We start from the raw sequence: 8,871 nt of genomic DNA, 5'->3' as shown, positions 1-8,871 counted from the left end.
ATGAGATGACATGGAGACCTATGTGGACATCATAGTAGAAAGACATGTGGCAAAATTGTATTGATTTAATAGATTAATAAGATTGATATTGTAAGAGAAGTTGACTTTAAGTAAATTGACGAACATGGATGATATTTTTAGAGTCATACTAAGGATACCTTAAGTAAAATGTTTCTAAAACAACCCTTATGTAATCTAATTATTATTTTTTTAATATATTTGTTTATTTTAAATGTTTTATTTTTTTTAAAAAAAAGTTGAGAGAGATGTGAAATATAGATATTTATGTCCAGCGACTCGATAAAAAAAACTGACCGTAAGAAAGAGAATGTCAGTGATTGAGGACAAGAGAGAGACCCCACCCTAAACTGAAGTTCATTAATAAGTGGCTACAAAAAGTCTTGATCGAATTTTTTAGACACAAGTTCATTATTTTCAGTTTTTTTGCAGGCCTAAACACTTAAAACCTAAATGTAAAATCAAGAATCGACCCATAGTTGAATCAAACCCATACACAAAACTATAAATCAAAAAACAGATTGGTTTCCCGAAACCAAAATGCCATTTTAGTTCGGTTTACCCAACCAATCGACACCGCTATTAAACTATCAATTACTCAAGTTTTGACTATACCTAAATCATAAGCTAACTTTGATTTCTTATATGATTTGAAGATCTCATTTCAGCTGTTTATGAATTGAGAATCACGATTTTAAACTCAATCACACTTCATTGACAATTGACAACACCTTGATCTTTATTTGTTTTTAACGATCTTGGTGTCCGTTCACCCAAAGTTTGTTTTTTCCACGTCACATATATAGAGAGAGAGAAAGAGGGAGGGAGAGAGAGAGAGAGAGTTAAATTATATATACTTTCTATTTATATTTATTCTATCTTATAAAAGTGTTTTGGTTAAATTAAATCACACAAATAAATTGATAATATCGGATTAAATGAAAAAGAGAAAAAGGAAAAAACATAAAAACTGAAATTACTAAGAAGAATAAAATTGAAAAATCTTGGACTAGCAGTAAAAACAAAACAAAAACTATTTGTCGACTCCAAAGGGGCAGATGTATGTCTTTAGCAGGTTAGGGTTTGCAATTCAGAAAGGGGTGGTGACGCAGCTTGTTACCCGCCTACCTGCTATGTTGATGTAATATCTATGTTTCTACATAATGAAAGAAGTATATTTGGAAGTCAAAAAAAAATAATAAAAAAATTGAATCAGCCTAAAAAAATGGGTATAAAGTAATAATAAAACACCTCATTGTCCTTCACTGTAACTCAACTCTGCCGTTGCATGCTCACTCGCCGGTACAAAGTGACGTGTCAACGGTAATTCAAACCATAATATACATACATACACAGTCGTCATCATGACCTCCATTTCTGTTAATTCCACCTTCGTCGTCTGGTTACAGTACTTTCTGGCTTTGATTTTCGTTTCCTTTGCCGCTGCAACTGATTTTCACGGTGTAGTTTTCGACGTCAGATCGAAATTGACGTCGAATGAACGGTCGGTGATTAGTAGGCTTAAAGCTCATGACAGTTACCGTCACTTTTATTATCCTCTTGCTACTGGCGTTGATATCTCTGTTGGTGGAAGCGGTCGCCCTAATTCCCTTGGGTATGTTATATTATTATTATTATTATTATTATTATATACACACACACATACACATTCTCTCTATATCTCATGTTTTGCTTATTTGCTGTAATTACTAATTAATTATGTTTGATTTATATGTTATATGAGATTAATCTGAATTTACGTAAACGTAATTCTGAATTTCGTTGAGAACTAGGGCTTGTATATGTTTAGAGGTTTAATCAGGTTACACATTGACATTGATTTAAATCTTTAATCATATAATTGGCATATGAATTAGTTGTATGTCCCTCTATTACTTAAACGGTCGTTTTGACCAAAAGTTTTCAAAGTTTGACCCCAATGGTTACAACGGCCATTTGAATATTGTTCTAACGGCCGTCAGATAGAGGTTGGAAAACCGTTTTGACCAAAAATTTTCAAATTGACTCTCTATGGTCAGAACTTTCATCTAGATTTTGGCCAAACAGCTCGTTTGTTCTGACCAGTAGTATTCAAAGTTTGACTTTTCTGGTCAAAACGAAAGTCGTTGTTTGATGGCGTTAAATTAGATGGGAAGAGTGTAGCTGATATGTGAACCTAATTGTAACAGGCTTTACTATACCAAAATTGGAATAGGAACACCATCAAAGGAATATTATGTGCAAGTGGACACAGGAAGCGATATAACATGGATCAATGGCATACAATGTCAAGAGTGTCTTAAGAAAGGCTATCGTGGGGTAATTTAATTTCATATTTGTGTCTTGATTTTCTTCATTCCTAGTTTTATTCATCATCATATTTGGTAAACATGTTGTATCATATTCTATTTATGACAGATGGACCTTACACCATATGATCAAAACGCTTCGTTTACTGGAAAACCAGTGACATGTCATGATCAGATTTGCAAGGACATCAATAAAGTCAATACAGTTCATGGTTGCACGGCTAATGCATCTTGTCTGTATCATGTGAGCTATGGAGATGGGAGTGAGAGTTCGGGTTACATGGTGAAAGATGTTATCCAATATAACAGCGTGTCCGGTGACATGGAAACTAGGCCGGAAAATGCAAATGTTTCTTTCGGGTACATCTAGATCTTCTTTAATACTTTCTTCGAGTTGTATATAATGCATATTTGGGATATTCCTAAATTTTAGAAAATTCATTCATTTGGTTTGCTCTTTTACCTTTTCCTATCTATCAAGTTCCTTTGTTGGCATAGAGCAGAGGCAAGTAAACAAGAACAGAGAAAAAAAATTCTCAATTGAGAAGAAAATTCTGAATCATAAATACTAAATTTAAGACTAATAAAAAACGTAAACTACGCTAATAAGTGATTTACACGTTTATGGTAAATATGGAAGGAAATTAAAGCTTGCAGAATCTTAGAAACCTGTTGTTTAAATAGTGGAATTTGGGTCTAACAGCTGAGACAAACTGCCTATGGCATTTGCCACATGATCTGGCTCGTCAAGACCTTTCCGTCCACTGGTCAGGGTTTTGTAACTCCAGTCGGAGCCCAAGTCAGGCCCGTTTAAAGTTTGGCTTTTTTCTTCCTCGCTTTGTCTTATCCAACTGATCCAAATAAGAGTATGCCAGATCAGCTCCTCATTGTTAATAATATTATTGTTTCTAATTAGGTGCGGTACTATACAATCTGGCAACCTAAATTCTCAAGATGACGCGTTTGATGGAATTCTTGGTTTCGGGAATACAAATGCATCCGTCATATCACAGCTGGCTTCTTCTGGGAAAGTTAAAAAGATGTTTGCGCATTGTTTAAAAAACGGTGGTGGTATTTTTGCAATTGGGCATGTTATCAAGCCAAAAGTTAATTCAGCACATTTGATCCCAAACGAGTAAGTGATTATAATTACAATTCTTCTTGTTTGATTGTAGAACTCCTGATTTTAGACATTCAATAAAAGTTTTATCACTTTTAAATTTTTAGGATACATTACACTATCAATGTGACGGGAATTGCGGTTGGTGCAGAGTTTTTGAATCTTTCAATAGATTCGAATGGAACAGTAAAGCGAAAGGCAATAATAGATAGTGGTACAACATTGGTATATCTCCCAAAAGTGATCTACACACCATTGGTGGATAAGGTAAATACTTGGTGTTTTTTGTGTTCATTTACATTTACTGTTGATTAAACTGGTCAGTCTTGGCTTATTTGAAAGTTTTTACCTTTTATATGTATTTTTTTAATTCTTTTTCTTTAGATAGTATCAAGGAAGTCTCTTATGGGATCAATTGTTTATCACGACTCGTATACATGCATTGAATTCGATGGAAGGTAACTGTTTTCATGCAACTTTCTTTCTTCATAAATTTTCATCCCTAATGAGGCTTTTAGTAACCTTTTTATCTTTCTTATGTTAAAGCAATGATAAAAGTAGACCTGTAAATGAACCAAACGAATGGGGCATGCCCGTGTTCGTTCGTTTAACCTAATCGAACTAACGATTGAACATGAACAACTAAATGCATGTGTTTTCTTTGTTTCTGCTTGTTCGTTAAGAAAATGAACGTGTTCGTGTTCGTTTATTTTCGTTCGTTAACACTTAACAGTATAACAAACAGTTTACGAATGTAAGCAAACGAACATAATTCCGAAGATGAAGGAAAATGAGCTAAAATTAATTAAAAGATAATGTGAACTGCAAGGTGTGATGCCCAAAATTTGTTAAAACTAGACTAACTTGTGTTTTGCTATTGGTGGGATATACTGAGTACGATGATATAAATAGACTAACTTGTGTTTTGACCAAAAAATTTAAAAGAATAATTAATGAACGTAAACGAACATGAAGTATTAATCTTGATAAAGGTTTAACGTTTAAAGAGTTTGAGTTTGAGTCGGTTTAGTTTATTAAATTAGGAATAAGTTTTGGTTATTATTATTAATTTATTTAGTTTCCTAGTTTGAGTCTAATTAGGTTTCTTGGTAAGCAAGTTAAGGTTTTAGTATAAATAGATGGTTTAGGGTTATTGTATTTTGTGTGGTTTTCGTTCTTAATAATATTGAAAGAGTCGTGAGGAGTTCTCACAAAATATCGGTGTTGTTCGTGTTACTCGATCCAGTTAAGTCCAACAATTGGTATCAAAGTGGGATAAAGAGAAGATAGTCGATAGAGCAAGGAGGAAACTTAGCAAGCTGCTCTAGGAAAAAGTCTACGCATCATTGTATAAAGATTAAGCACACAAGCAAGGTGGTAAGGGAAAAAAAAGAATCCATGGCTACAACTATTAATTGTTAATCGATAGAAAAAGAAAAGAAAAATAAACAGCTTGTTTACTTGCTTGAGTCAAAAGCAACGGTGTGAATTATTTAGTTTTTAAAAGGAAACCTTCCTAGGCCACAAATTTGATCGAAAAACCAGAAGCAAAAACATGTTGGTGAATTAATTATTCTACCACGCAAACAGAAGTGCCAAGCAACCGAACCGAAGACTTGAGCAGCAAGGAATAAGATCGAACCCACCTGAGAAGACGGATTGCAATAGTGTAACAATCAAACAGTGAAGAGGACGATCGTGTCTGTGTGAACGATCAAGAAGAAGACGAAGACGGTCGTATCTGTGTGAACGATCGAGAAGAAAAATCAACGTCAATCTTTGTGATTCGTTGAAAGAAGAAACGCAACGTTAATCTGTGTGATTCGTTGAAAGAAGCAATAGCGTAAATCTGTGTGATTCGCTGTGATCGTATCTGTGTGAGCGATCAAAGAGGACGATATGTGTGACGTTAAGAAGATTAGAAGAAAAGAATGGCTGATAATGCAAACAATGCAGGGAATGTCCCGGTTCGAGAAAACAACAACACCTCGTTTCAAGTACCAAAGTTGACAACAACGAACTACAACACTTGGACAATTCTAATGGAGTCAGTTTTGGATGCACAAGGGTTGTGGGAGACAATTAAGCCGGTAACCGGTGGGGCCGTTGATGAAAAGAAGAACAAGATTGCAAGAGCAATTCTCTATCAAGCTTTACCAGAGGATATACTCCTTCAAGTTGCTAGGAACCGAAGTGCGAAAGACATATGGGAAGCTTTACGTGTAAGGTTTCTTCGTGCTGACAGGGTCCAAAGGGCACGTTTAGCAAGTTTAAGAAGAGAATTTGAGCAACTCCGAATGAAGGTGACAGATACGATTGAAGAGTTTGCTGGAAAGTTAGCCGGATTTGTTTCAAGATATACTAGTCTTGGTTCAAATCTCGAAGATGAAGTGTTAGTGCGAAAGCTGTTAGATTCGGTGCCAAAGAAGTATCTTCAGATTGTTGCTTCTATTGAACAATATTCAGATCTTGACACCATGCCATTCGAAGAAGCAATAGGCAGGTTGAAGGCCTATGAGGAACGAATCAGAGAGCAAGATGAGACGGGTGATAGCGGACAAAGTAAGTTGTTGCTAACTAAAACTGATGGACAGGAAAGTTCAAATATAGAAGAGGATGTTTGTGAATGTTGTGGACGAGGGAAAAGTGACCATGGACGTGGCCGAGGTAGAGGACGTGGCGTTGGACGAGGTAGAGGTGGTCGGTTCCAACCCAGTGAAAATCAAAAGGAGAAAGGTATGGGTCGAGGTAAAGCTCATATCAGATGCTATAATTGTCTCGAGTATGGTCATTTTGCATATGAGTGCCCCGGGCCAAAACCAGAAGAGGAAGCTACTAATTTGGTTCGTGAAGATTTGGATCCAACACTATTTTGAAGATTGACGAGTCCATATCAAGATTAAGGGGGTGAATGAAGTATTAATCTTGATAAAGGTTTAAAGTTTAAAGAGTTTGAGTTTGAGTCGGTTTAGTTTATTAAATTAGGAATAAGTTTTGGTTATTATTATTAATTTATTTAGTTTCCTAGTTTGAGTCTAATTAGGTTTCTTGGTAAGCAAGTTAAGGTTTTAGTATAAATAGATGGTTTAGAGTTATTGTATTTTGTGTGGTTTTCGTTCTTAATAATATTGAAAGAGTCGTGAGGAGTTCTCACAAAATATCGGTGTTGTTCGTGTTACTCGATCCAATTAAGTCCAACAGAACAAACATAAACTAACGACCATAAAAGAGCGTAAACGAGCAAGCATAAATGAACGAATGGTCACAAACGTAAAGTATGATAAGGTGTAATAAATATCTGATGTTATGCTTGCAGTGTTGATGATGAATTTCCTGTAGTCACATTCCATTTTGAAAATTCACTTTCATCGAACGTTTACCCTCATGATTATCTCTTTTCCTATGTAAGTATCCTTTGTCTTGCATACCGTATAGAGGTTAACCATTTATGTGCAGGACTTCAACTGCTTGACCAATAACATTAGATATACCCATTCTCAAATTATGACATATGTACCCATCCCTTAAACTTGCATTCGGGTATGAGAATTTGCCAATTTCACAATTTGGAGTATAAGGAGAAAGAGAGGGGTATAGTGGTCCCATTGTAAATTTTACTATTGGAAAATTTGAAGTTTTAAGTTGTTTGGATGGGTATATCTGATTTTTTTTTTAATTTGTACATATATAATAATTTTAAGGGGTATATATGAATTTGTAAGTGACATGTGTAATTGTCTTTTTTTTTATTTTTTATTATGCTATTTAATAAAATGAATTAATGCATCAAAATCTTGCAGGGTGGTTTAAAGTGTTTGGGGTGGCAAATGAATGACATGGATCCAAGTATAAGAGACAAAATTGTATTGGGAGGTGCTTATATAATAATTAGCACATTAATAAGATTAATTAAGGCCCAGTTTGTTTTTGCCTCTTTTCTCTGAATAGAGGAAAACGTCTGATTCGGTCAGACGTAATCAGACGTGGGGCTGTTTGTTTTTTTTCTGGCATTAAGAGGTTTAGCGTCTTAATAGCATCTGAATCAGTAAGAGCTTTTAGTGGGTCTGAAAACCTCTTAACCCAAAAAAAACATACGTTTGTCTCCGGCCTCCATTAACTTCTAACTCGGAGACTAGGCTCCATCTCCGACGACTAGAGGTTCGTCTCTAGCCTCCACCTCTTAATGATTCAGATTTCAGACATTTGAACCACCTCTTAACATTCAGATGTGGTATTCAGATTCAGACTTAAATCTCTAAAAAAAACAAACGGGCCCTAAGTCTATGGAAGTTGCATCTTATTCCTAGCTTGTTTGTTTTTAATTTTGCAGATTTAATACTCTCCAATAAGCTGGTCTTGTATGATCTCGAAAATCAGACAATTGGATGGGCCGAGTACAACTGTGAGTCTTATTGAAATTAGAAAATGGAACTCGATTGACTCGTTTCTTTTTAAACTAACTGTTTTGGGTGTACCTGTTGTCCTGTTTGATTTTTATAGGTTCTTCAAACATCACTCTTAAGGACGACATCACCGGAGGGACATATTTAGTTAGTGCTCACAATTTATCATCTGCTTTCAGTCTGATTAATAGTAGGTTTATAAGATTCTTGGTATTAATTTCTGTACTTATAATTCATGCCATATAGCAAAGATGCATGTACATCTTATAATCATAGTTTAAATGCATGAGAGTACTCGAAGGATGCCCGATGGTGAACCACTGTTGCAAAATCAATACATAGTGTCGAGTTAAAATGAGAACCACTATAACTTTAAGAACCATTTCAAATAGTGAACCCGTTTTAGCTGTCCAATGTGCAAGATTAACCATCTTTTATGTGGTTACGTTTTTGTAACTAATTAACGCAAAAAAAAACATGTTTAAAGAAATATAACGTTTTGATGTGAATTCCAAAACATTCTATATGTCACAGTGGAACCATAATAAAGCTGAACACATACAAAAACCGAACAGTTTTCTAAAACCGAAAAAACCGTAACTTCAGTTTTAGTTCGATTGAGGCCAAACCGATTCAAGTTGACCTATGCAACCCTAGCCCTGATGAGTGTGATTGTTTGAGGCCCAAACCATCTAATACAAACATCTAACCTTAACAAGTATGATTGTTCTTTGCAACAGAAGTAATAGTTAAAACTTAAAAGTATCATTGGTCATATTACAAGTCTGCATTGTTATCGAACACTTGAAATATTAATATCTAATTTTACCACAACAATAAATCAATATAATTAATTTATCATGTTATACACCTATTACACCACATCGTGTTTATTACATCATATCATACATGTGTTATATATAAGATAAAAATGCATGGCTTAATGCGAAATATTCTTTTTTTTTTATTATTTCTTTGTGTGCTTTTAATATGTTTGAATTTGTACTTGGTTTTATTTTAC

At 34.7% G+C, this 8,871-nt stretch overlaps 1 protein-coding gene across 1 annotated transcript; it reads left to right on the top strand.

The window, feature by feature from the left end:
* The first annotated feature begins 1,382 nt into the window (after positions 1-1,382).
* On the top strand, positions 1,383-8,151 carry LOC143537008 (aspartic proteinase 36-like). Its single transcript, XM_077030882.1, has 10 exons — positions 1,383-1,633; positions 2,208-2,337; positions 2,437-2,687; positions 3,244-3,462; positions 3,555-3,714; positions 3,832-3,905; positions 6,764-6,851; positions 7,248-7,320; positions 7,778-7,849; positions 7,948-8,151. Exons 1-10 carry the CDS (start codon positions 1,383-1,385, stop codon positions 8,094-8,096), a joined length of 1,467 nt encoding a protein of 488 aa, XP_076886997.1. The 3' UTR covers positions 8,097-8,151.
* Positions 8,152-8,871: the final 720 nt, after the last annotated feature.

This window comes from Bidens hawaiensis, unplaced genomic scaffold, assembly GCF_021521415.1.
Source record: "Bidens hawaiensis isolate Kalapana, Puna unplaced genomic scaffold, B.hawaiensis_p1.1 tig00011076_1, whole genome shotgun sequence".
Lineage (NCBI taxonomy): Eukaryota > Viridiplantae > Streptophyta > Magnoliopsida > Asterales > Asteraceae > Bidens > Bidens hawaiensis.
Note: the sequence above shows the minus strand (reverse complement) of the source record. Positions and strands in the feature narration are given on the sequence as shown.

What these genes read in the sequence shown, in the direction of transcription:
- LOC143537008 (XM_077030882.1), top strand. Translation starts at nt 1,383, where the DNA reads ATGACCTCCATTTCTGTTAATTCCACCTTCGTCGTCTGGTTACAGTAC. An exon ending in TGCATTGAATTCGATGGAAG is followed by an intron (nt 3,906 to 6,763) that starts GTAACTGTTTTC and finishes TTATGCTTGCAG; the next exon opens with TGTTGATGATGAATTTCCTG. An exon ending in ATGATTATCTCTTTTCCTAT is followed by an intron (nt 6,852 to 7,247) that starts GTAAGTATCCTT and finishes AAAATCTTGCAG; the next exon opens with GGTGGTTTAAAGTGTTTGGG.